General features: G+C 40.7%; 2 protein-coding genes, 1 long non-coding RNA gene and 1 pseudogene across 4 annotated transcripts in view; 3 read left to right on the plus strand and 1 right to left on the minus strand.

Moving 5' to 3' along the window:
• Positions 1 to 1,918: 1,918 nt before the first annotated feature.
• Positions 1,919 to 6,219, plus strand: LOC121962775 (protein jagunal homolog 1-B). Its single transcript, XM_042513067.2, has 4 exons — positions 1,919 to 2,060; positions 4,296 to 4,393; positions 5,043 to 5,115; positions 5,190 to 6,219. Exons 2-4 carry the CDS (start codon positions 4,305 to 4,307, stop codon positions 5,577 to 5,579), a joined length of 552 nt encoding a protein of 183 aa, XP_042369001.1. The 5' UTR covers positions 1,919 to 2,060; positions 4,296 to 4,304; the 3' UTR covers positions 5,580 to 6,219.
• nfkbiz (nuclear factor of kappa light polypeptide gene enhancer in B-cells inhibitor, zeta) overlaps positions 5,974 to 26,964 on the minus strand; it is a 96,965-nt gene continuing 75,974 nt past the window's right edge. The window contains exons 7-11 of the mRNA XM_042513066.2: positions 8,893 to 8,956; positions 8,632 to 8,801; positions 7,753 to 7,863; positions 7,498 to 7,665; positions 5,974 to 6,987 (exon numbers count right to left, since the gene is read on the minus strand). Of these exons, the coding sequence (XP_042369000.1) occupies positions 6,949 to 6,987; positions 7,498 to 7,665; positions 7,753 to 7,863; positions 8,632 to 8,801; positions 8,893 to 8,956 (552 nt within the window). The 3' untranslated portion in view covers positions 5,974 to 6,948. The remainder of the gene's footprint in view (positions 6,988 to 7,497; positions 7,666 to 7,752; positions 7,864 to 8,631; positions 8,802 to 8,892; positions 8,957 to 26,964) is intronic.
• Positions 14,952 to 20,790, plus strand: LOC148185488 (uncharacterized). Its single transcript, XR_015775848.1, has 5 exons — positions 14,952 to 15,024; positions 17,650 to 17,745; positions 18,257 to 18,352; positions 19,606 to 19,669; positions 20,653 to 20,790. It is a non-coding gene; the product is annotated as an uncharacterized LOC148185488 (long non-coding RNA).
• The window catches only part of LOC148185489 (ATP-binding cassette sub-family C member 4-like), a 79,598-nt pseudogene continuing 73,418 nt past the window's right edge, over positions 20,785 to 26,964 (plus strand). The window contains exons 1-13 of the transcript XR_015775890.1: positions 20,785 to 20,934; positions 22,401 to 22,495; positions 22,899 to 23,069; positions 23,643 to 23,886; positions 24,161 to 24,252; positions 24,359 to 24,503; positions 24,608 to 24,754; positions 24,931 to 24,974; positions 25,056 to 25,316; positions 25,418 to 25,611; positions 25,691 to 25,833; positions 25,952 to 26,041; positions 26,127 to 26,190. The product of XR_015775890.1 is annotated as an ATP-binding cassette sub-family C member 4-like (transcript). The remainder of the gene's footprint in view (positions 20,935 to 22,400; positions 22,496 to 22,898; positions 23,070 to 23,642; positions 23,887 to 24,160; positions 24,253 to 24,358; positions 24,504 to 24,607; positions 24,755 to 24,930; positions 24,975 to 25,055; positions 25,317 to 25,417; positions 25,612 to 25,690; positions 25,834 to 25,951; positions 26,042 to 26,126; positions 26,191 to 26,964) is intronic.

Below are 26,964 nucleotides of genomic sequence, written 5' to 3' on the forward strand. Positions count from 1 at the left end.
GAATTTTGCACGTCTTTAATGTATTTACCACCAGAATTTTATCTTGTGGCAATATTGTGTGTTTTGGTATATTTGTAGTCTGTTAAAAAAGTTTCTTATATTGTATATTATGTAGATATTCTATAGATATTTATCTTAAAGGCTATTTATGGAGTATGGTAAGTATATGTACTACTATGTTTCTGCTGTTCCTGTGCAGTATCTAAACAACCCTCTGCTGTAAGGTAAGAATTTCCCAGTTTAGTAGTTCAGTAACGTATCAGTCTGTCTGTCTGTCTGTCTATCTAATGGCGCTTTTCCACTGCATGGTTCCGGCTGTGTTGTCCTCTGCTCGCCGTTGGCATCGACTGCTTTTCCGGAGGTCGTTTTTTATTTTCTGGCGCGCACCATTACGACAAACAAGTCTGTACTAATAGCGTGGCGCAGGGATGACGTATTTTTGTAGGCCAACCAGGAAGTGAGCGTCGCACTGGTTCCCTCGTCAAAAACCTGATGGGATTTTTGAATGGGAGGCCCTGTGATGAACACAAGTTTCTGAGACTTACACGTGTAGTTCAGCGTGATAATTTTCACAGATGTGCACCGCTGTTTGTGTGTTTTGAAGCGTAAATGAAACCACCAGAAGCCAAAAGCTATTTTTAGGCTATGCACAAACTACATTGCGATCACACGTATTAAAAGTCACCACTGATTGGTAGATTTAAACATACAAAGCAAGCAAGCGAGATAGATTGATAGATAGATAGATAGATAGATAGATAGATAGATAGATAGATAGATAGAATTAAGTAGCCTATAAGATAAATATCTGTAGAATATCTACATAATATATAATATACGGATCTATTGTAAGATTACAAGACTACAAATATACCAAAATACACAATATTGCCATAAGATAAAATTCTCGTGGTATATACATTAAAGAAATTGGCAAATTCTTTAAGTTAAATAAGTATTAGTACTTTTGCAAAGTCATTCATTCATACGTACATACAAACCTAGGCTGATATATAGATACACACACACACACACACACACACATATTTATGGATAGATATATACATACATACATACATTCATGCATGTATGCATACATACAACTATATTATAGCGAGACGGGCTTTTGGGCTGGGGAAAAGGCAGCAATCATGAGTGGGTGCAACCCAAGCTTATACCAGCAGATGCCAGTGTAGAGCCATCAGGTTTGGAAATGTTTCAAAGCAACAGTTTAAAAGTATTCTAACATATTAAACTGTCAAATTTGCCATCTCTACAGATCAAAAATTATACCTAACTGCGCCTACTGCAATAGCTTCGCCGTTTGTGCTGTTCTGGATATTTCATGCAACCAGTCAGTCTGCAGTGTGTCCATGTCACCTTTTAGTACCTCTTTGTATCCGGCCGCCTGTTTTTAATAGTACAATTTTTTTGGTAAAATGTAATTTTGAAGTGACAAAGTTGCCAGTGAAGTTGTCAGAATCTCATAAACAAATATTATACTGTTGGCAGGTGATATTTACCCACAACTTTAGTCCACATGGCTCCATCTTGTGGAGCAACGGAACAATTACAATCAATCCAAAAACCTTATTAAATCATAAGTATTCACAGTACAAATAAGTATTCAAAATATTTGAAATGGCCAGTATCTCCAAAGGCGAAAGAACTGCGGTCAACAGAAAGTTTTTAGAGAATAAATTAAAGTAGATTTATTTATCGATCTATCTATCTATGTATTAAATTACGTTTCAAAGTATCAGCTCTTATATCCTGTTTGTTTTTTTAATTTTTTTTAAATAAAAATGTTATTTATTTATTTATTTATTTGCACTATTTGTATTTTATTTTGGCATTTTGTTCTATTCATTTTTATTGGTTGTTTCAGAAGTAACATGACCTCGCGAGAGAACGCGAGAAAGACTCTGGCTAATCAGAGTTTGACACGTCATTTGTCATGTTCCTTCCGGATCCGTGCGAGGCTGCACTCGACCTGTCCTCTCCTCGTCTCAGCGAACCGACGGATCGATACTTTATTTGGATTAACTACAGATAAAAAGGTAAGCTTTTAATGGTCTTGGCGTGTTCACAACCATGTCACGTTACAGTTTGGCAACTTGGTGTCTTGTTTCGGTCACGCTGTCAAGCTAACGCTCACAGCTGTTAGCCGTTAGCTAGCATTAGCTTGTTAGCGTGTCTGTTTACGTAGCTTATAGCTGCTTCGCAACCTGCTGACATTATAAAGACATTTAAGGTAGTTTGACGTTATACGGCGATGTTCAGTTTGATTGATGTTGATGATTCGGTTCTTTATGCCTTTAATGTTGCCCTCTTGATAAATAACCTTGTCAGCAGTCTACAGTACAGTTAAAGCTTTCTGTCATCATTTCATATCAAGAAGTTCTGTGGATTTTGATGTGTTTGTAATTCTATCTATATATCTTTGTATCTAAAGGTATCGGCTGTTAAACCCTGTTTGCTTTTTATTTTTAAAAATGTTTTTTGTTTATTTATTTATTTGCACTTTGTTTTGTATTTGGCTTTTTTTCTTTGCATTTCTATTGGTTGTTTCAAAAGTTACAGGACCTCGCGAGAGAACGCGAGAACGATTCTGGCCATTCTGTATGTATCTATTAAGCAGTGAATTGAATTTGAAGTGAATTTTGAATTTGAATCATTTGAAGCTGACTTGTTTGTCAGATGCAGTGCTGAATGTTAAAACGTCGATGTTCAGTTTGATTGACGCTGATGATTCAGTTATTGTATTTACTTTAATGTTGCTGTCTTGATAAGTAACCTTGTCAGCAACGCACTTGCTTTGCAGTTGACAGTACGGTGTAGTATGATCAAGTTTTCTAACTGTTATAATTGAAGAAATTAGAATATAATATGAAGAAATTATGTTGATTTTGATATGTATTTCATACAGTAATAGTAATAAGCGCGATATATATATATATTTTGTAAGGTATGTTTAATATTTTGTGTATGTAAGTGTGTAAAGATGTAAACGCTTTACTCTTGAGTGATTGGCTCCAGACACTTTGAATTGACTGGTTATGCAAAAGAGGAGGGTGGAGGAGACAGGAAGAGAAACGTCGCGAAAACGGCTTTTTGCGGTGTTTTATTTACAGATCGCCTTTGCAAAATGACGATATTTGACATTTTCGGCTTGCCATATGATCGGTGCTTGTGTGCGTCTGAGATCGAGCCCCCAGGAAGTGCGCCACGCCTTGATGCAAAATTTCCAATGACGCCGTTTGACTCGGCCACGTGATGCACACTGACCCAGAAAGACTTGTCACCATTGGCTAACACGGAGACGAGACGTCTGTAAATCTGTAAATATTTCTCTGTGAGCATCAAAACACCCGCGCAACGGCTTCTATCCCTGTCTGGATGCAAACCATGCGGTTCGATCACATTTGGGAAGTCTAAAATTTAAAATTTAACAATAAATACATGGGTATAAATGTAAGGGATCATATGCACAGGGGTGGAGTGCAGTATGCTTTTTAAAATGTTTTAAATGTCATGTTATTTTGGAATGTGATGCTAAGGAAAGTTGCTGCTTTGCTGACGGGGATTTTACGATGGTGCAGGGTGAGATCGGTGTTATTGTTCTGTAGGTGGGGTTTTTGCACCTTGTTGTTGTTTTTTGTTTTTTACCGCTTTATACTGCAGTTTCTCTCTCCCTCTGTCAGAGAAATGAGGAAATACAAAGATGTCTATTTTACCTCCACTTCCTTGTGTCCCTTTCAAAACAAAAGCCCTCTAACTGTGTCTCTATGATTAGAATGCCACCAGTTGCCGATACAATGTATTTTATTTTGAAATGTGTACAGGACGTTGTCAGCTGTGCAGGAGCTAGTATAACTAACATAAAGGAGTGGAATATGTACTTTTAAATATTATATTATAGTATTCTGTTAGAGAGAAGTTGTAGTGTATTTAAATTGCACTCATTTTACTGTAAGAGGCTTGGTTGGACTGCTAGATTTGAGGTTTGTTATTGTAACAAAGAGCAACTGTTTTCTTACTCCTCCTGAAAGTGACTTGAATTTGAATTGAAAGAGTTTGATTTATTTTGCTGTTGAGTTAACAGATAATTCATCATTTGTTAAATATATGTGTCATTCAAAAGTTGGGAAAAAATATTGTACAGAGGACTGGAAGACTGCTGAATTTGAAACAAATATTGGACAGTGGGGACAGTGATATAAAGAGTTATTGCAGCTTCAAACCCCTATTGTAATTACTACTACTAATACTTTATACATGCATTTTGCTTTCAGATATCCACTATGGCTTCTCGAGCAGGTCCGAGAGCAGCAGGTACAGACGGCAGTGACTTTCAGCACCGCGAGCGAGTGGCATCACACTACCAGATGAGGTAAGACCTTTGGCCACGAGAGTACAAGAGTGTTATGTTTCAGAGGACAACGGCGCTCATTAACGCCAGGAACAGGATAAAACCTATCAATAGAAAGTTGTAAAATAATCATTTAAAAAAAAAGTGAAATACTCAAACTGTAAATAAGAGCTAAATGAAAACAAATGTGTTAAAAATAATAAATTGATATCAGAAGTTGTAAAACAGACTAAACTGTGTAAATGATTAGTCAGTAGGCAGATAAAGTTAAATTTATTGATCACCAGGTGTCTCCTGTAGTGTAATTAACTGCATACAGATGAAGACGTTCCACATGTGCAAAATAAGAAAAGGCATGTTGGCTGATATTATTATGCATCTATACAAGTAAGTTAATAAAGTCCTTTGTAAAATCAGCATTAATTCAGGAGTGACTTTTAATAAAGATTCTGTTCATTTTCTTCTATTCAAGGCTTTTATTCATTTTATTCGCTCATCAAGTTATCCAGTGTAACATTAGCATCATCGATTGGTCACTTTGCCTGTAAATAAACTGCATTTCATGAAAATAAGCGATGTGAAATTACGCATTATTTATGCATCAATGACTTCAGTTAACTTCTAAATGAATTTTGTGCGTGACCGAATCAGTCTGTCTCATTTCACACAGCGTCGCCCTGAAGTCCGAAATACGGAAACTCAACATCGTCCACGTGCTGATCTGGGTGCTGATGGCAGCTCAGGTAAAAACAAACCTTATATAACAGTATTTCATTACATTTACGGTAAGATGAGACAGTTGTGAATCTTTTGTCAGGTGACAGCGAGCCAGCTGAGCCTGGTGTCCCACAAGGTCGTTGCCACTCCGTACCAGTGGGAGTACCCATATCTGCTGAGCGCGATCCCCACAGTCTTCAGCTTCTTGGCGTTGCCGCGCAACAACATCAGCTACTTGGTCATCTCCATGATCAGCGCCGGGCTCTTCTGCGTGGCCCCGCTAATCTACGGCAGCATGGAAATGTTCCCGGTGGCACAGCAGCTCTATCGCCACGGCAAAGCCTACCGCTTCATCTTTGGCTTCTCCGCCGTGTCAGTCATGTACTTGGTGATCGTCATTGCCGTGCAGGTCCACGGCTGGCAGATCTACTACAGCAAAAAGCTGCTTGACCAGTGGTTCACCAGCACGCAGGACAAGAAGAAGAAATGAGTTTTGGGAACTGATCACTGAGTTGTTGCCAAGATGAAGAGAAGAGACTGTCGAGTGGAAAATTATAGTGCTTCTTCAAAACGATTCTTCGGCTTGCACAAGATTATTCCCAAAACTGCCTGTGACTGCTGCTGTCACGCTGCACACGGGCCCTCCCGGACACTGTCATCAAGCAGTCAATGTTTTCTGTTTGTGCCTCGTCATTGCAGGTACAGATGCAGTATTGCATAAAAACATCAATATGTTCCTCATTTATATTGTAAGTAATTTTAAATATGAAGCGGTCCCCTGATTTTTGCCATTCTGTAAAATTGTGCCTCTTGCAGTGTCCCTGATCTAGATAGTTTCAAATAAGTATATTTGAGTTAATGTTTGGTCTGAAATTAACAGAAACTTTAAGAGCAGATAAATCTTTATTGATATTTGTATACCCAGCAAAAAAGTCATCGCATTGATCATTTCAGACATTCAGATTGAAACAAACATGTTCAAAAGTAGTAAAAGTATTTGTACACGTCAAGAAAAAACATTGAAATTTAGCTTTTCATCGTTAAAGAAAAATTGAGTTATTTAGTTAAAAATCACCCTAAAAATGTCAACACAGCATATGTATTTCACAATAAAATGTTTGAAATCCAAATTATAGATTTGTATAATTTATCAAATTTAAACACACCACAAAAGACTTGAAAATATCACTTGTTGCATAATATTTTAAAACCCATAAAGTAAGCAAACATACTTGTTTAAATGATTAAAATTCCGTTTGAAAAATACATTTCCCGCCTGAGCTTAACCACAATTGGAATGATTTCAAAAAATGTGTAAGTGTATTTCTAAATATAATATGTAACATAGCAAATCTACTTTTGGCTGAACAGAAAAACAAAATGAGTTGAAGTTATAACTGTAAACATGACTAAGTAATCCATACGGTCAAAGAAAAAAATTTGTGAGCAATAAACACAGCCTCAAACTTCAAAGTGTCAGCTTAAAGAGTAACTGCTATATTTTTAAATCTGGACCCAATTTTCCCCAGTTTGTTTTTGTCTTTTACATCACGACAATAATGAAAAAAAGAATTACTGTTAATTAAAGACAGTCTGATAGACCTAGCACTCAACTAAAAAGTCCGTCTGTTTGGACAAATGTCCTCAGACAGTGTTTGGAATACAAATCTTACCTTACAGTAAATGTTCATAAACAACAAAAAACAAAACTACAAATCCCATCCTCCCTTCCTCTCCTGGTATTACATGGTAATGAGCAACGCAACATGTTTCACTGAAACAACCGGCATCTGCCTCGATTTGGCAAATGATATGAAAATAAAGTGGACTGTCTGACTGACAGTGTTCTGGAGCTCCACTTAAACGTGAAGATATTTCCCTTTCAGGATCAGCCGCACCTGGAAGACAAGGACGGACCTCAAATCAGCAATCAACGATCAGGTAGACCTTCAGACAACACACACTTCACAATAACACGTCTGTCAATAATGTGATTTACGGTTCTGAAAAACCCCCAAGCAGTCATGGAATTTGCAAAAATGTGGTTAAAAGTTTTGGGATTTTGTTGTAATCAAATTATTTATCATAATAATAGTCTGAACTATTGGATTGTATCAACACGTAATGATTGAAATATAATGAAATGTCATCGGTTTTCATCCGGAATACATTTTTCGTACGTGTTGCCTTTGACCCAAAAAGTTCAGCATTGTTGTGATCCAGCAGAACTCAGGAGCCAAATACAATGAAACGTTTTAAATTGGATGAATTTACACACAACAAAAAGTTATGACCAAAGTTTGGAAATGTTGTCCATGAAAGTGTGTGTGTGTGTTTTAAAAATAATCTCACATTAACACATAGTTGAAAGTGATTAAGTACTGTGGCCATTAATTCACACACCATACCTTTTCACCAAGGGGCCCTTCAGGCACCAGCTGACACGGCATTTCGTTTTCAAAGTTTTTGGCCCCAGGGTCTGCCCCTTTTCTCATCAGCAGCTTCACTGCGCCCACCTGAGCTTTATGATTTGGCAAAGAGCTGACGATGTGCAGCGCCGTGTTTCCACTGAATGTCTGAAAACGCACAGTCACACAAGACGTCACGCAGCAGTTTGTGTAACGCTCGCTTTACTCTGGTTTATTTACAGGAAAACAAGTTACCTTAACATTGACCTCTGACAGAGAAGACGGCCGCTCGAGGAAGATGTTCAGCAGCTCCAAGTTTGCCTCCTCAGAAGCCACGTGAAGACACGTCCTCCCACTTTTCAGATCCTGCAGGACACAAAATACACAGCAAGGAAACCAGGTAACTTTGTTAGACACACAAATTGCAAGAAAAAACTTGAGAGGGGACAAAAAATTACTGTAAAATTTACTGGAAAAGGAGGGAGGAATGTTGACACAGTTATACTCATGTTGTTATAGCTATAATTATCTTATATCTAAACCCACAATATTTGACGCAACTTGTTTTTGAAGTACTTTATGAGGTTATTTTCACCTAATAGTATCAGTAGTAATGTCGGACAAACCGTCGGTGCCAATAGGATTTTTAAAGGATTACGGTTTAAAAAGTGACTAGTTAACTGAATGAAATCATATTTTTTCAAACCACAAATTAAATGAAACCTGAGCACTAAACCCTTTGAAATGTGATCAAATTGGCTTGGCTTCTTTCAAAAAATGTGGGAAAAACAATGAGCAACTTCATAAGAAATGACTGGAAAATTGAAAAAGAAAATTACTCAAATGTACAAAAATACACAAATAAAAATAAATAAACTACGGTTTAGTGGAAAAAAGGCTGAATTAAGGCTTAAATGAATTTCAGTGGGGTTTTTTGGGGGTTTTTTGCATTTTGCATTAGCCTTTCAAAAATAAGTTTGTAAATATTCTAATTGCTTGCAAAGTTGCACACTGTCTTTTTCCAATGTTCTCGAGATAAAGCAAAATGATTTCTTTCGAGGTGAAATACTTCTGAAAGGCGCGGCACAAGAAAAGACATTTTTATTCGCACGAAAGTCAGATTGTCACGGTGACCTTTGTTTCACAGGAGGCGCCCATCAGCAGCAGAGTCTGAATACACTCCACAAACATCTGTGCCTTCTGCTCCAGCTCCTTCGTCATGAACGAACACAGATTCTCCGCACTCCTCAGCTCCTTCACGACAGCATTGTGAGACAAGACCGCAGCGTGCAGCGGAGTAAAACCTTCAGACAGGGAACAGCGGTACGTCACCACAAACACACCTCACACAAGCCTCAGAAACACTCAGCTTTACTTCAAATGAAACAAACTCACCGTCATAATTGAACATTTCAATGTCAATCGGTGTGCCGGTCCCCATTAAGGTCCTCCCGATACTCTGTGCAAGACCGAGAACAATCTTCAATACATTTCAACTGTGAATTTTTGCACTGTTTAATGTTTACATTTGACAGTCACAATCCAGCTGCATGTAGTGTTTTTAGATCCAGCTAACACATTTGGTGCTTTTGTGGAGAAAGCGACGTACAACACAAGCAAGAATTTAGACTTAAGGACAAAACCCTTTGTAAGTGCAAAAAGTGCTTCAGGTGTGATTGGTCACAGGTATTGCTGTCTAGTGGCAGAAGAAGTGTGGCGGGCCCCCCCCCCCTTTTTTTTTGTTCTTTGAAAACCAAAGTAATAACCAGTAGCGATCTCAGCATCTGAGATTCAACAATCTCAGTATCACTACTTACGATGACAATCAACATACAACATCACACAACTTTGTCAGTGTCAGGTTAAGTGCCGAGGTGTTCTCGCAACACTTGAGTTTTCAATTGTCTCTTAAAAGTTGAAAGGGACTCAGCAGAACGCAGAGAGTTTGGAAGTTTGTTCCACCGTTTGGGAACAACAGAACAGAAGAGTCTGGCTAGAGATTTAGAGCCGTGCTGGGCTGGAAGCACCAGGCGTCTTTCGCATGCAGAGCGTAGCGGGCGAGAAGGAGAGTAGACCTGCATCAGGGATTCCAGGTAGGCTGGAGCGGTTGTTGATTGTTTTGTAAGCCGAGAGAAGTGCTTTGAATTTGATCCTGGCTGCCACTGGAAGCCAGTGAAGAGAAATTAGCAGCGGGGTGACGTGTGCTCTTTTGGGCTGGTTGAGGACCGGACGTGCTGCTGCGTTCTGGATCATCTGAAGAGATTTGAGTGAGCACGCAGGGAGGCCTGCCGGAGGAGAGTTGCAGTAGTCAACGCACGAGATCACAAGAGCCCGAACCAGAAGCCGTGCGGCTCGTTGGGTCGGGAAGGGTCCGATCTCGCCAATGTCGTAGAGGGCATAACGGCAAGACCGAGAAACTGAATCCACGTGAACCTTAAAGGTCAGCTGGTCATCGATCACGACACCCAGGTTTCTGGCTGAGTTTGCGGGCACAAGTAGGCTCGAGTGTAGTCGGACACTGATCCGAGGCCGCGCAGACGGACAAGCTGGAAAGACCACGAGTTCGGTCTTAGACAGATTTAGCTGAAGGTGGCGTTCCTTCATCCATGCGGAGATATCGGCCAGACACGCCGATATACGAGCCGAGACCGTTCTGTCGTCAGGTGGAAAGGAGAGGAAGAGCCGAGTGTCATCAGCATAGCAGCGGTAGGAGAAACCGCGGGAGCGGATCGCTGCACCGAGTGAGGCGGTGTACAGAGAGAAGAGTAGGCAGTGTCAGTGGACCGGTCACACCTGAAGCCAGAACGAAAGGAGTCGGGTAGGTTGTTGTTCCGCAAGCGTTCAGAGACCTAGTCAAATACTGCGTGCTCTGGTATTTTCGACAGAAATGGTAGAAGCGAGACTGGCCTGTAGTTTTCAACCTGGGCGAGGTAGAGATTAGGCTTTTTGAGCAGCGGGGTGACACGGGCTTGCTTAAAAGTAGCAGGAAAAGTGCCAGTTTTTAGGGAGGAATTGACAATGTGTGCGACTGCAGGTTTGATAGTGGGCAGGATGGTCCGCAGGATGCGGGTGGGTATTGGATGGAGAGGACACGTTGTAGGTTTTGAGATCAGAAGAAGTCTGGAGACCTGATCCTCGGTCAGAGGAGCAAAAGAGCAGAGCGGAGCGGCAGCAGTGGGTTTGAGCTGACTGGGCCGGTCGGGCTCAGAGAAGTGGTTGCTGATTGCGGCCACCTTTTCAGTGAAAAAGGAGGCAAACATGTCTGGAGTCAGTGTAGGGGAAGGCCGAGCAGCTGGAGGAGAAAGCAAGGAGTTAAACACCATAAACAGTTTTCTGGAGTCAGTAGCAGCACAGATCTCGTTCTGATAGAAGGCTTTCTTAGCGGACTGCAAGGAAGAGGTAAAGGAAGCAAGTTTCTGTTTGTATGAGGACAAATTAGTGGGTTCTTGGGATTTACGCCACTTTTTTTCTGCTGATTAATAGGTAAGGTTCAATTAAAAGCCAGACTAAAATGACTACAGATAAGTAAATAAATGCGCTCATATTCCCACGGATGTATGAAGAGAACTGGATACAGCAATACTTTAGGGCTGCCACTTACAAACACTTCTATTGTTATTAATACTTTAATCTGACCATTTTGATTTTTTCTTGAGTATTAAAACTTTTGATGCAGAATTTTTCAGAAGATAGTCAAAAGTTTATTAAACTTGTGAAAAGTAGCTAATGTAAATGTAAGTGTCGTCAGGTTAAAGTTAGATCACCCTCACTTGTCTGTATTATGACATAATACATATTACATAATGAATAATATAAAATGATAATACAATAAAATAAGAAAACAGACTGACCCTGGCAGTGGAAAAAATAAACACTTTAAGTGAACGTGAATAGACAGCGTGACATAGTTGCTCAATACTGAACCAACTTCAAAAACTGTTTCCATTAGACACAAACATGGGAAGTTTTTCAAAGTGACCCTTTAAACCGTTTCAAGCCAATTGAGTCAATATAATTGAAAAAACATTTTGTGAAAAATGGATTGTATATTTTGTTTTGGCTGTTTTTTTGTTGTGTGTGTGTGTGTGTGTGTGTGTGTGTCTGTGTGTCTGTCTGTCTGTCTGTCTGTGTGTCTGTCTGTCTGTGTTTGTGTCTGTGTTTGTGTCTGTGTTTGTGTCTGTGTTTGTGTCTGTCTGTCTGTCTGTCTGTGTTTGTGTCTGTGTCTGTGTCTGTGTGTCTGTGTGTCTGTCTGTCTGTTTCTGTCTGTCTGTCTGTCTGTGTCTGTCTGTCTGTGTGTTTGTGTCTGTCTGTCTGTGTGTCTGTGTGTCTGTGTGTTTGTGTCTGTCTGTCTGTGTGTCTGTGTGTCTGTGTGTCTGTGTCTGTGTCTGTCTGTGTCTGTCTGTGTCTGTGTCCTCCGGTAAGACACTGATTGTCTTGTTTTATTTTTGTTTATTTTGGGGCCACTCAACCCTACCTTGGCTCTTTGTTGCAGGTCATCCACTCTCTTTACCCCGTTCACACTTAAGCTGACCTGTCTGAATGCAGGCGAAAAAGCCCCAAAACATCTTTGACACAAAAAGTTTACAGGGGCTTGCACAAGTTGTGCAAACTCCCCAAACATATACAGTTTTACATAAAAGTGTTGTGAATCTGAAGCTTTATTATGCTCTCTTCAAAGCCAGAATCCACTGACAAAGGTCATTTTACCTTGTTGAGCGCTGGACTTGCTGGTCTACCGCTGCCTCAATCAGTTAGCTTGTTTGTGCTGTTTTGGGACTTTGGTGTTTAAAAGGTGAGTTTGGATTCATCAAAGTTGAACAACAACACAAACTAACTAAGTGATTGCAGCAGCAGCAGTAGATCAACAACTTGTGTGTTGAAGAATCTAAAATGATCCTGTTTTTCAGTAGAGTTGAGTCCTCATCAGAAAAGGGCTGTTTGCAAAGTACTGTTGTTAAATGTGGACAACTGTGACTTGAAATTATCAAGTAGTTTCTGTGGGTTTTCTTGGATTCTTAATTCACTGCAGAGGCATAGGAGAAAAATGACGTTTCCTTAACAAATTCAAAGTAACAGAGTGAGTAATTTATATGCAAACCATCATTTGAGAAATTAAGAATTGAACATGTTCCTTTATCATGAAATACATATGCAAAATGATCTAATGCAATCTTTTGTCTGTTATCCACCTCCAGTCCCTTCCTGGAGGTGGAGCGGGATGAACACAGGGGGCGGCAGTGGCATCCCTCTGCTCAGTAAACCATCAGGTGGAGGGGGGGGGGACACCCACCTCTACGCCTAACACGCCCTGTAGCAGCCTGCCCCGTCCTGCTTCCTTTGTTGGCACCCCAAGCAGCTTGAAGGTAAAGTCTTTATTTATTTTAATTATGTTTTGGTGGCATGATGTTTTTGAGTTGCCCGTCCCAATTTTATGCATGAGATATCTCGGGAAGGAAATATGTTCAATTTGTGAAAAACTCCACAAGGACTCAACTATAAACTGTAATAGCTAAGTATGTTGTTGAAAAAAGCAGTTTTATATTATATTATCCAAAATGGCATAAAAAAGTCAAAATCTGACCGCTGTTAAAAATGGCTAAAAATGATATAGAATACTTCCTAGAGACGTGTGATAGTATACAAAGTGCAAATAAAGTCCAAAAAAGGCCAAAAACCTGATACTTTAGCATGTCCCAAAAATGGCGACAAAGGCAGTAGTGTAGTATGGTGAAAAAAAGTCAAAATTTGACCCCTCCCTAAAATGGCTGAAAAGTACTTAGAATAGCCTGTAGAAGTGTGTTATAGCATACAAAGTGGAAGTAAAGGTCAAAATAAGCTCGATGAGTCGGATGTAATGTGTTTGAATCTTAGCTGGGAATTGCGCGTTAATGGCCGAGCCACCTTGTACGACAGTTGAGTATGGGTTCATTGTGCATTTCTCACTTTAGTTATGGTTGGGTGGTTCATCTTGTCTCTGAGTGAGTGTCCTTGGTGATGTGTAAAAATATATGTATATGTATATGTATATGTATATGTACAGAAGTGTGTGTATATATATGTATGTATATATATGTATGTATGTGTATGTATATATATATGTACATATATATGTATATATATACATGTGTGTGTATATATATATTTATATATGTACATATATATGTATATGTTTATATATACATGTGTGTATATATATATTTATATATGTGTATATATGTATGTATGTATATATATATATATTTATATTTGTATATATGTATATATGTATATATGTGTATATATATATTTATATATATATTTATATATATGTATATATGTGTATATATATATACATGTGTGTATATATGTATATATGTATTTGTGTGTATATATATTTATATATTTATATATGTATATTTGTATTTATGTGTGTGTATATATATATATATTTATATATGTGTATATATGTATGTATGTATGTATGTATGTATATATATATTTATATGTGTATATATGTATATATATGTATTTATATATATTTATATATATGTATTTATGTGTGTGTGTATATATTTATATATATATATATATGTGTATATATATTTATATATGTATATGTATACATATATTTGTGTGTACACACACACATACATATATATATATATATATATATATATATATATATATTTGTATGTATATATATGTGTGTGTGTATATATATATATATATGTGTGTAATTCTTGAAATGTTTTTTTGTCTTTGTGTGTTGGCAAGTTGTTTGATGTTGTATGTTTTCTGCCACAAACAAATAAAGGTTTTTGTAAAGAAGGTACTTGTTGACTTGTGTCCTTGCTGAGTGGAGGATGTATTCCTCCTGTGGTTTGTGTGGTTTGTGTGCTGTGTAAAGATGGTAGGGTTGCTGGTTGGGGTATAAGTGTGGCTGCGTGTTATAAGTGTGTGGTATAAGTGCGGCCGGGTGGCATAAGTGTGTCCGCGTGCCACCGCTTTGTGGCTTTTGTGTCCTTTTGTTTCCTTTTTTTAATTTTTTTTATTGTTTTTATTGTTATTGTATTTGTGTTTTTTTTTCCTCATAAATTTGAGTTTTTGAGAGTCCTCCTTGTACAGGTTGAGTTTTTGGCAGAGGCCCGGGTTTGATTCGAGCTTGTGGTCATTTGCTGTGTGTCATCCCTGTTCTCTCTCCCTCTTTCCAGTCTCTCTCTAACTGTACTACAATAAAGGCATGAAAAGCCATATCAATAACTGTGTAACACTAGAGCAGGCCAAGGAGTCCATCTGGTGGCTGAGGTCTGAACAGCTGTGTGATGGTTGGGCTCTGGCCACTAGGTGGCACTACGCTTTACATTAAAGGTTCCTGAAATAATAAAAATAAAAGACATTAAGTAATCAATGTTATGTGTTAATGTGTTCACTATATTACATTTCTGAACATCTGTCTCCACTATTTAACCTTCGCGTTTTTCTCGCCGAGACCATCTGTGCCTGAAGCAGTGCTGAAAACGATCCCCAGAAAACTACCTGATACCAAAGGTGAGTACAGTACAGTACAGTAGAGTACAGCACAGTAGAGTACAGTGCAGTAGAGTACAGTGCAGTACAGCACTGTAGAGTACAGCACAGTACTGTAGAATACAGTAGAGTACAGTACAGTAGAATAGAGTACAGTACAGGACAGTAGAGTACAGTATAGTACAGTACAGTAGAAAAGAGTACAGTATAATATAGCACAGTACAGTAGAGTACAGTAGAGTAGAGTGCAGTACAGTAGAGTACAGTACAGGAGAGTACAGTATAGTGCAGTAAAATAGAGTAGAGTACAGTAGAGTAGAATAGAGTACAGTACAGTAGAGTACAGGACCATAGAGTACAGTATAGTACAGTACATTAGAATAGAGTACAGTATAATATAGCACAGCACAGTAGAGTACAGTAGAGTACTGTAGAGAACAGTAGAGTACAGCACAATAGAGTACAGTATAGTAGAATAGAGTACAGTATAGTCTAGTACAGTAGAGTACAGTACAACACAGTGGAGTACAGCACAGTAGAGTACAGTACAGTAGAATAGAGTACAGAAGAGTACAGTAGAGTAGAGTAGAGTAGAGAAGAGTACAGTACAGAAGAGTAGAGCCAGTATCATGTAGTGGAAGAGCCATGATCGAACTGTTTCGAAACGTATCGTCACTTCGACAAGTAGCTCGAGACGGGTTTCGAAACGTCACGTGATCGGTACCAAACCTGATAGATCCATGTACCAAACCCAGACAGAATTTTAAAAGACCGCAGGAAATGCGGGTGTTTGAGGTTTTGTGTTGTGGCGACAAAGCAGAGGGAGATTTGTACGAACTGAGCTGAGTTGTTGGTAGAGTCATTAATAGAGAGATAGATACAAACACACACACACACACACACATATGCATATATACAGGCTTTTTGGCTGGGGAAAAGGGAGCTCACAGGAAATGATTGTGTGGCTGCAACTCACGCTTCTACCAGCAGATGCCGATGTAGAGCGAACAGGTTGCCATCTGACATGTTGCAGTTGTGGTGCGCACCAGAAAATGGGCTTTCTCCGAAGTGGGAGTGTCCCACGGCGGGTACTATCAATGGAAAACGAACCCCAGAGAACTACCCGATACTAAAGGCGAGTAGAGTAGAGTAGAGCACAGTACAGTACAGTACAGTAGAGCCGGTACTATGCAGTTGAAAAGCGCCATAATGCACAATGGCGCCACCCAGTGGCCTAACGCCACCATAACAAGTGAGTTAGATACGGTTGGATTCGGCCAATCACAATGCAGTTTGTTGCAGATGACGTGTAGCATACGTAAGCAGACACGAGGCGTAGGGCCGCCTTCCGATTGGTCAACACACCTACGTTTGTTCAAAATACTCTCCCAAGGAACTATGGGAAACCAATATGGCGTTTAGCATCGTCGCTAATGTATATAATGTATATGTATCATGGAAATATGGTTAAAAATACGGACGGAAGACACCAAATATCAGATCTATCGGTACGCATTCATTTAACAAGGTCCCGTAAAAACACAAGAATTACCAGGCTGGATAGAGAGGCTTCTAACAGAGCTACGATGCGTCGGACGGACATCATTTCTTGAAAACAGAGGCATGCAGATGAATATAGCTGTAAAACACAGCGCGAAGCCTCACATTGTCAAAATACAAGGCAGAAAACAAAAACGAAGGAAATTATCCTTTTGGACATGTTTTTCCAAGGCATTAACCAAAATATAGAGATGAAAACAATGTTATCGATAGGACTGAGAGTAAAAAAAATATAGGAAGGCATAAATGTTTCTTTGAAACCTGATTGTACATATAACTTATTGAGAAAATAACGGAATGATCTGTTTATATTTATGTGTATAATGTATGTAATGTATAATAGTTTTATAAGAAATCTGGCCCCTCAAGCCGCAAACTTTTTTTTTCTGATTTTCAATGGCTCTACAAAGTGTCAGTCATTCTCACAACCAGTTGTTATTGGCTAATTCAAAATAAGAAGGCGGGGTTTTTCCTTCCGTTGACAGTGAGGGGAGGAGTCCAAACCAAAGGTCAGAGTTCAGCCCGTAATGGCGATTTCGGAGGGAAGCTGCGGATGTCCGCGGATTGTTCTGCAGGTAATAATCTCGCTTTTTGGACTTGATATTTTACTGAATTGGATAGTCTGAACATTTACCAATGTATAAGGACCGTTTGTATTGCAATATTAATCGATTGGTGGATTACAACGAGGCTTTGTGGGTGAGTTGTAAATGTTTGTTGGTGGTTGTTGGCTGTAAAACACAGCGCGAAGCCTCAAATTGTCACATTCAAGGCCGAAAACAAAAATGAAGGAACTTATTCTTTTGGGCATGTTTTTCTGAGGCGTTAACAAAAACATACAGATTAAAACAATGTTCTCAATGGGACTGAGTTAAAAAATATAGGAAGGCATAAATGTTTCTTTGCAGCCTGATTGTGTATATATAAAAAGTCCAAATGAGTGATGATTTTCTTCCATTGAGAAAATAAAGTAATGATCTTTTTATATTTATTTGTATTTATAATGTTTTTTTAAGAAATCGAGCCCCTGAAGTTGCTATTGGCTAGTTCAAAATAAGAAGGCGGGGCTTGTTCTTCCGGTGACAGTGAGGGGAGGAGTCCAAACCAAAGGTCAGAGTTCAGCCCGTAATGGCGATTTCGGAGGGAAGCTGCGGTGGCGGATGTCCGCGGATTGTTCTGCAGGTAATAATCTCGCTTTTTGGACTTGATATTTTACTGAATTCGATAGTCTGAACATTTACCGATGTATAAGGACCGTTTGTATTGCAATATTAATCGATTGGTGGATTACAACGAGGCTTTGTGGGTGAGTTGTAAATGTTTGTTGGTGGTTGTTGGCTGTAAAACACAGCGTGAAGCCTCAAATTGTCACATTCAAGGCCGAAAACAAAAATGAAGGAAATTATTCTTTTGGGCATGTTTTTCTGAGGCGTTAACAAAAACATAGAGATTAAAACAATGTTCTCAATGGGACTGAGTTAAAAAATATAGGAAGGCATAAATGTTTCTTTGCAGCCTGATTGTGTATATATAAAAAGTCCAAATGAGTGATGATTTTCTTCCATTGAGAAAATAAAGTAATGATCTTTTTATATTTATTTGTATTTATAATGTTTTTTTAAGAAATCGAGCCCCTGAAGTTGCTATTGGCTAGTTCAAAATAAGAAGGCGGGGCTTGTTCTTCCGTTGACAGTGAGGGGAGGAGTCCAAACCAAAGGTCAGAGTTCAGCCCGTAATGGCGATTTCGGAGGGAAGCTGCGGTGGCGGATGTCCGCGGATTGTTCTGCAGGTAATAATCTCGCTTTTTGGACTTGATATTTTACTGAATTCGATAGTCTGAACATTTACCAATGTATAAGGGCCGTTTTTATCGGAATATTAATCGATTGGTTGATTACAACGAGGCTTTGTGGGTGAGTTGTAAATGTTTGTTGGTTGGAGTTTGGAGTAGTCTGCATCACTCCAATCGCGTTAAAATTAACTAACAATATGGCGTTAAAGTTACCTGTTAAGAGACACTATCAAAGTTATATCCAGTTATAAGTAAGTAGCTTGCTTCAGCTGCAATTCTTGTTGTTTTGAGCGATGTTGTTTTAGCCGATGTGCTACCTAGCTAGCTAGCTAGTTATGCTAGGTAGCATATCGGCTAATTCTAATTGGGCTAGTACTACATCGGCTAGTAGTACCCGCTTACAGGCTGTCTAGTTATGCTAGGTAGCATATCGGCTAATTCTAATTGGGCTAGTACTACATCGGCTAGTAGTACCCGCTTACAGGCTGTCTGATTGCCGATGAAAGCACAAGGAAATATGTGATAGTATTATACAGTTAAATGCGCAATCAACAATACTCTAATGTTTATTTATACAGTACCAAGCTAGTCAGCAGTCGTTAAGCTTAATTTAGCTTCACGACCAGAACTGCGAGGAAACAGTGATCAGCGCTCTGTATTTGAAGCCCAATAATGATAATATCACATTTTATTGAATCTTTGCAAAAACGTAAGTGAAAATCACTTCTCTGCGGGGAGTTCGGAGTTGGTGATTTTTAAAAGAGCTCTTTGGTGGATTGTGTTATTTAGAAAATCGTGTTATTATGTCTAGCTGTCTAACTGCACCTGTCTAACTGTCACACTACACCTGTCTAGCTGTTTTGTCGTATTTACCATATTTATGCTGAACTGTGCTTGATATTTTCCCGTAGATATTTATTTCGTAAATGTAAAATAGGGCTGGGGCGACGCATCGACGTAAGCGATAACGTGAATACGTTGATACACGTAACGTGTGTCGACGCGTCGCACCCTTTCACCCCGCAGTGTTTTAAAATGTTTTTTTTCTGTAAATTTGTAAACTCACATCATTTTAGTGATCATCAAGTCTCTTCTGTAGTGGAATTAACATAATATGATGCATTCTCATATGATGGCCCACCAGCGCATGGAGACATGAATACAATGCTTTTCAATGTATGTGATTTTTATTTATTGTGCAAAATAAGAAAAATACTCCAACTTATATATTTTTTTCACTTCTCCTCAAGGTCTGGGTGCCGGAAACGAAGACAGTCAAACATTTGAGACTGAAGTTAAACCTAACAAAAATAGGTGTGTGAATCCATTTTGTTATTGGTGACATGACTAAAAACTTTGCTGTCTCTGTTTTTGTCCGAGTTTTTCTCTGACTCCCCTCCCCCTTGTTAGGGTTAGGGTTTGCAGCAATGGTGCCCTCGCTGCTTGTTTATTGTGGGTCTTGTAGTCTTTTACTGGATGCCATGATGATTTGTAGTCCTGGTTGCAACCACTGGGGGGGGTATCTCCTCTCAAGTATATATATATATATATATATATATATATATATATATATATATATATATATATATATATATATATATACACACACACACAAGCTCAATGAATATATTGTTATAAATAACAAAAATTAAACAATGCTTTTTCACTGATGGCTTTAGTTTCATTTTTAACACATAGACATGAGGGAATTTCTCTCATCTAACTCTTGATAAGAAAGCAAATGAGCATAGTTCCCAAATTATAGAAGCAAAACTTGAAAAGGTAAAGTTTTTTTATGCCAAGTTGACTGGCTGCCAAGAAAACCTGTCAGGTCAACTGTTCAACCAAACCAGACATGTGACGTGAGTTAGATCAATAATTGGGTTGTTCAATAAATGTTAGTCTTTGTGTCTCTTTCACTCTCCGCAGCAGGATGTCTCATCAACTTCACATTCCCCAGAATAAATTAATGCTGCTTGAGCTCCTTCCAGTGTTGAAATTGATCCACAGCATGCCGTTTATTATTTACTGTGCTGTTAAACACCAGCCCTCTGTTTTTGTGTGGCTGCTGTGGCTTTGGGGTTATATTACGTGTTGAGAGGGAGTGTACCCACAGTGCACATCTGCACACTCCCACCTTTAACCTGCTCACATGGCCTCATGCATTTTAGATAATGAGTCATACCCCCGCAGAGCTCACGGGACGCTGGTATTTATTTAGGAAGTGGAGTTATTTATTCACCTTCTCTGACATGTTAAAACATCAACACTGTACTCACACTGGCTCTCCTCCACAGAGCGGCGTACACACCGACCACAGGTAGAAGAAACCACCAGTCGTGTGAAAAGCCGAGCCGACCCAGCCGAGAAACATCGGGGTGCCCAGGTCATACCTGTTGGTGTTTCAAACCGTAGGTGCTGCCGAATGAAAAGGGGTGCTGAAGGTCAAAGGTCAGCTGACCTACGCTGCCCAGCAGCCCTGGGTGTTCCCCGGCACCATCCGCAGTAACATCCTGTTTGGGAAGGAGCTCCACCCCCAGAAGTACGAGAGAGTCATCCGAGCCTGCGCGCTGAAGAGGGTGAGACATACTTTGAGTATTGCTTTACGCGACGTCGTCATACACCAGGTGCACAACGCAGTTTAGATCAACAGCCGACTCATCGAACACTAAAGCGACAACGGCACAACAACGTTGACGAAAGACAGCGCTTCACCCCTTAACATGAAAATCAGGCCATTTTCCTTTTTTCTGTAGTTCTGCGAACAAACAAAGAGACAAACAAACCCAACTGAAAAAATGACGTCTTTGACAAAACTAAAAATACACTGCACATCCAGAGAAATAAAGCTGCTGATGTTTTTGTCATCCGTCAGCGCACATCTCAGGATGTTATTGAGAGGAGAAGTCACATAACGTCACTCAGTTTTTAAATGTTTTTAATTACTGTTTTATTGTCAGTTTAAGCTCCATTCATCCATGCATTGCTTGTTCAGTGGCTGGAGAATCACTCACACCTGAGTTTTATGACATCATCTTAAAACAATCCGAGATGCTTAGCGGCGCCCTCTGCTCTCTCAGGTGTTTGACCGCTCGTAACACCAGATGTTGAACTGTGATCGCACTGAACTGTCAGGATCTCTAACCCGACAAGAGGAGAGGGCCCCGACAGTCCTGCGACTCTGTCCAATTAAAACTGGACACAACCCAATAAAGCCCCAGCTCTGATGCAGACCAGACACTTATCTGCATCTCGATTGGCTCCTTGTCTCACACAGACACTTCCTGTCATTTAATGTGTGACTTATCTCTGCAGCATAAGCCAAGTGCCTCTTTTTATCTGCCATCACGTTATGTTCCTGACAGAGTTTGTGTCAGAACAATACACTGACTCACTGTGCGTTAACATGCGCTCAAGTATCTGTGCGATTGTCAGCTCGTGTCATTTGTAATCAGATACAACTTAGTTTCTCCGTCAAACTCAGAGATTAAGTGGAAAATGGGTTAAAATTGGATTTGAACTCGTAACCTGCTCTCTCTGCGATGTGCTGAAGAGAAGAACGTCCAGTAAAGAAGTTTCCCCAACTTGTGTTTTGACACGACTCTTGCCTCTGTTGTGTGATTCATCAGACTGAGCTCATGCAGAAAACTGATGATTTAAAGCAAGATTCTAACTTCCTTCTATTTTTTTTTTTTTTTAAAAAAAACTGTTTATGAGGGATGTGGTGTACGCATTCTTTCTCTGCACATGTCGAGACACGTGAGAAGCTCGTCTGTGGAGGGTCTACCCTCAGCTGGCTCTCTTCCTGAGCCTCGTGTCCAGATCAGACAGAGCATCTCTGCATATTGCTAATTAGTAGTTATAGTATTTGGTTAATTTTGGAAATGAGTTATTGTCCAGGAAGTCACAACACACAACACATTTTAAAACATTCCTTGTCAGGACATTGCAGCGTCAGTGGTGATATATCATTTGTTAACGTCACACGTTCCTGTTGCACATTTATTTTGTCATTGTGTGTGTGTGTGTGTGCGCGTGCGTACAGGACATGGAGTTGCTCCCAGATGGAGACCTGACTCTGATCGGGGACAGAGGAGCCACACTTAGCGGGGGACAGAAAGCTCGTGTCAACCTGGCCAGGTGAGAGGACAGTCCACATTAGTTTTTGTTACACCTCAAAAGAGAGTGCAGAGTTGACCTCAATATAACTTTTAAAGTTTTACTGTCACGATAAATGAGATATTAAAACCACCGCCGTCAAAGTACAGACGGAGCTTACTTCAACTACAACTTATACTACAACTGATCCTGAATCTGCAGTCAGGTACAAGAAAATACCAAACAAGCATTACACTCAAATCTCTGACCAAACTGTCAGTGATGGAGTTGCATTGTGGGTAACGTAGGCACAATGTTTTGACAAAAAAGAAGAATGTGTGGGGGGAGAAAAAGACGATATGTCTGGTTCTGCTGCACGGATTGATTTTGATCTTGACTTTGTTTTGTATATTTTTGGTCTGACAAAATAACGGGGTTTTTTCAGGGCTGTGTATCAGGACGCAGACATCTACCTGCTGGACGATCCTTTGAGTGCCGTGGATGCCGAGGTCGGGAGACATCTCTTCGAACAGTGAGTTCCAGCTACAGGATTGGAGTGCTCTTCAAATAGCACGTTAAGTTCTCACACACTGTTAGACGTACGCACGGCGGATTTGTTTTGATCTGGTAGAGAGCTTCAAAGCTGCAGCGGAAAGCCTTGAGTGACACATCACAACAGGACAAACTTTCCTGGAAATGTCTCTGCCCTTCTGCTAGTCTCAGCTGTACTACATTGCTGTTGTTAGTTCATGGTGTTGTTGCAGGTTATTTTGGCCACGTTGCTTTGCAACAAAATGAAACCCAAGTGACACAAGACAGATGAAGAAAAGCTTTAGAGTTTGAGAGCGGAGTCAGGAAGAGGTGCGGTGCTGCTCGTGTCAGGCGGACAATTGAAGTTGGCCCCACTCTTCCTGTTTCACTCTTCCGCTTGGAAGAATCGTAACGTTTTCCCAACCTGCGGTCATTTACACGTGTAAATTCACCATGCCGACAGTTGCTTTTTTAAACGGGGCCGTTGCTACCTCTGTCCCCCGCTCTTTTTTCCCTGATCGGACATGTTACATGCAGAACAGCAAGGCCACATAACAGCCTTGAGCAGGCAGTGTGGATTAGCTTTTGACTTGATGTAGAGTATTCACACTCTTGCAAACACATGCAAGTTGCAAAGTGTGCGTACACCATGAGATAGTGTTCACGTGTTGGCATGCTGACTGTGTGTGTTCATGTGTCAGGGTCACATGGTGGCAAAGGGGACATACACAGAGCTGCAGCGGTCTGGGGTGGACTTCACCTCCCTGCTGAAGAAGGAGGAAGAAGAGGAGCAACAGCAGCCTCCTCAAGACATCCTCGCCAGGAGCAGAACTCTGTCCCAGAACTCGGTGCTCTCGCAGACCTCCTCCGTGCATTCGGTGAAAGACGGAGACAATCTACCGGTTAGTGCATCCTTTTTCTGTCTTGGTCTGACGCACACAGTGAACACAGTGATCACTTCACACCGGCTTCAACATTTATCATTCACAGTTACTGTGAATTACTGTGAATGTGAAATACATCATAGGTAAGAGTAAAAGTAAAAGTAAAAAAATTAGATTTCCCGGTGGTTTCACGCACAGGAAGTTGCAGCTTATTGTGTGTTGCTCTCTGTCGCATCTCTTCTCTTGCGGTTTGTAATCCTTTAACCTGTGATCGTACTTGTTGTCCACGCAGGCAGAGCCGGTGCAGACGGTGGCAGAGGAGAGCCGCGCTCAGGGAACCATGGGCCTGTGCTGGTGGTCATACTGATCAACGTCCTGGCTCAGGTACGTGAAGAAGACTCCAAGAAAAGAGAATGTCACTTCCTACGGTGCAAAAATGTGGAACAGGTTGAGCCGGTACGTAAAGACTTGTGTGTTCTGTGTCTTGTAGGTAGCATACATCATGCAAGACTGGTGGCTGGCTCACTGGTGAGTATGAGAGCAAGAGAAGCTCAACACCAACGGCACCGTCATCCAAAACGGAGCGAACATCACGGCAGAGCTGAACATCGATTTCTACCTGGGTGTTTACGGAGGTAATCCCACCTGTTGTCGTGCACCGTGCACCGTGCACCGTGCACCGCACGCTTTGTGTTCCCTCTGTGCTGTAAAGGAGGATGCTCTGCTTCTGCGTCGACAGGTTTGACTGCGGCCACCATCGTTTTTGGCTTCATCAGGAATATCGCTCTGTTCCACGTGCTGGTGAGGTCTGCACAGGCTCTGCACAACTGCATGTTCAACTCCATACTCCGAACACACGTGCGCTTTTTCGACATCAACCCGATCGGTAAGCAAACATTTAGTAAGCATGTATTTTTTGCAGCCATATCCATCTGTGAGTAATTTGAAGTCTCAAAAGAAAAGAGCTGCTTCTTTTATCAGTTAGTTTGTGTTACTGTGCGACTTTTGTAAACCCAAAACGAACCCTGTGAAAGTCGATCTGCGACTCTGAACGTTTTTTAGTCATGTTTGTACATCAGCGATGTCTCATCAGGAGAGATGACACAGTAAGAAACAGCAGCTCATAAGAGTCACTGGTGTCACTCGTTACTCGCATTACCAGCATTTTGTGTTTCCTCTCCGAGCAGGTGTTCCTGCAGATCCTCTCTGTGATTGCGGTGGCGGTGTCCGTGATCCCCTGGATCCTCATCCCTGTACTCCCCCTCCTCCTCGTCTTCCTTTACCTGAGTCCAGTGTTCTCCCACCTGTCGTCGTCTCTTCAGGGCCTGTGGACGATCCGAGCCTTCGGAGCAGAGGAGAGGTTCCAGAAAGTTTTTGACGCCCATCAGGTCACACTGATGGGAATGTTCCAGTGGGGCGTCAGGCAGAGCGCAGAGGTGGAGAACATGGTAAGAGATGAGCTCTGAAAAATGTTAGTAAGTTACATACGTCATAAAAGCCACAGCTGTCCTTCTTATGTGGGTTTCCACTTTTTTGTCTGTGTCTTCAGATGACGTCAGTGGAGAGAGTAGTGGAGTACACGGAGCTGGAGAGCGGAAACCCAGAAGAGTCCTCCTCCCGATTGGCCCAGCAAAGGCCTGGTGACCTTCGACAGGGTCAGCTTCTCCTACAGCAGCGACGGACCGCTGGTGCTGCACAACCTGAAGGCCATGTTCCGACCCAAAGAGAAGGTGAGGCGCATCTGTGTTCACACGTGGGCCGTTTCTCGCCACGTTAACCCCGCGCATCCGTGTTCAACCTGGTCTTCTGTCCCGCGCGTCAGGTAGAACAGGTGCCAGGAAAAGCTCTCTGGTCTCCGCTCTTTTCCACCTGGCCGAGCCGCAGGGGAAGATCTACATCGACGGTGTGTCGACGTCCGAGATCGGCCTCCACGACCTGCGCCAGAAGATGTCCATCATCCCTCAGGTAGACATCGGCCGACCTCTAACAATTTCACTAACTGAATGAAATCCAAAACTGACGTCAACTGTATTGGTCAGTTGATGAAATGACTCACAGTTTTTGGGTTTTTTTGTTTGTCCAGGACCTGGTGCTGTTTACAGGCTCCATGAGGAAGAACTTGGACCCCTTCAACCAGCACTCTGATGAAGACCTGTGGAGAGCTCTGGAGGAGGTTAGTGCATGGATTCGTTTTGAGTTAAATCGTCTTGATTTTGTACTCTCTATTGTCTTTAAAAACGGCTGCTCCCTCGCTGCAGGTGCCGTCCTGAGGAAGAACCGCATCCTCGTCATCGACGAGGCCACGGCCAACGTGGACCCCAGGTACTACTATACTATAGTATGGCGAAAAAAGTCAAAATTTGACCCCTCCTAAAAATGGCGAAAAAAGGCAATAGTATAGTATGGCGAAAAAAGTCAAAATTTGACCCCTCCTGAAAATGGCTAAAAATGATATAGAATAGCTTGTAGAGATGCTTAATAGTATACAAAGTGAAAATAAAGTCCAAAAAAGGCCAAAAACATGATAATTTAGCATGTCCCAAAAATGGCGAAAAAAAGGCAATGCTATAGTAGGGCAAAAAGAAGTCCAAATTTGACCCCTCCTAAAAATTGCTGAAAACCACTTAGAATAGCTCCTAGAAGCGCGTTATAGCATACAAAGTGGAAATAATGGCCAAAAAAGACCAAAAACGTCATATATTAGCATGTTCAAAAAATGGCAATCAAGGCAATAGTATAGTATGGCGAAAAAAGTCAAAATTTGACCGCTCCTGAAAATGGCTGAAAACTACTTAGAATGGCTTGTAGAAGCGTATTATAGCATACAAAGTGGAAATAAAGGTCAAAAAAAGCCAAAAACATCGTAAATTAGCATGTCCAAAAAATGGCGAAAAAAAGGCAATACTATAGTATGGTGAAAAAAGTCAAAATTTGACCCCTCCTGAAAATGGCTAAAAATGATATAGAATAGCTTGTAGAGACGCGTAATAGCATAAAAAGTGAAAATAAAGTCCAAAAAAGGCCAAAAACATGATAATTTAGCATGTCCCAAAAATGGCGACAAAGGCAATAGTATTGTATGGCGAAAAAAGTCAA

Source organism: Plectropomus leopardus, chromosome 24 (genome assembly GCF_026936395.1).
Source record: "Plectropomus leopardus strain MGB_pleo_1.0 chromosome 24, ASM2693639v1, whole genome shotgun sequence".
Taxonomy (NCBI): domain Eukaryota; kingdom Metazoa; phylum Chordata; class Actinopteri; order Perciformes; family Serranidae; genus Plectropomus; species Plectropomus leopardus.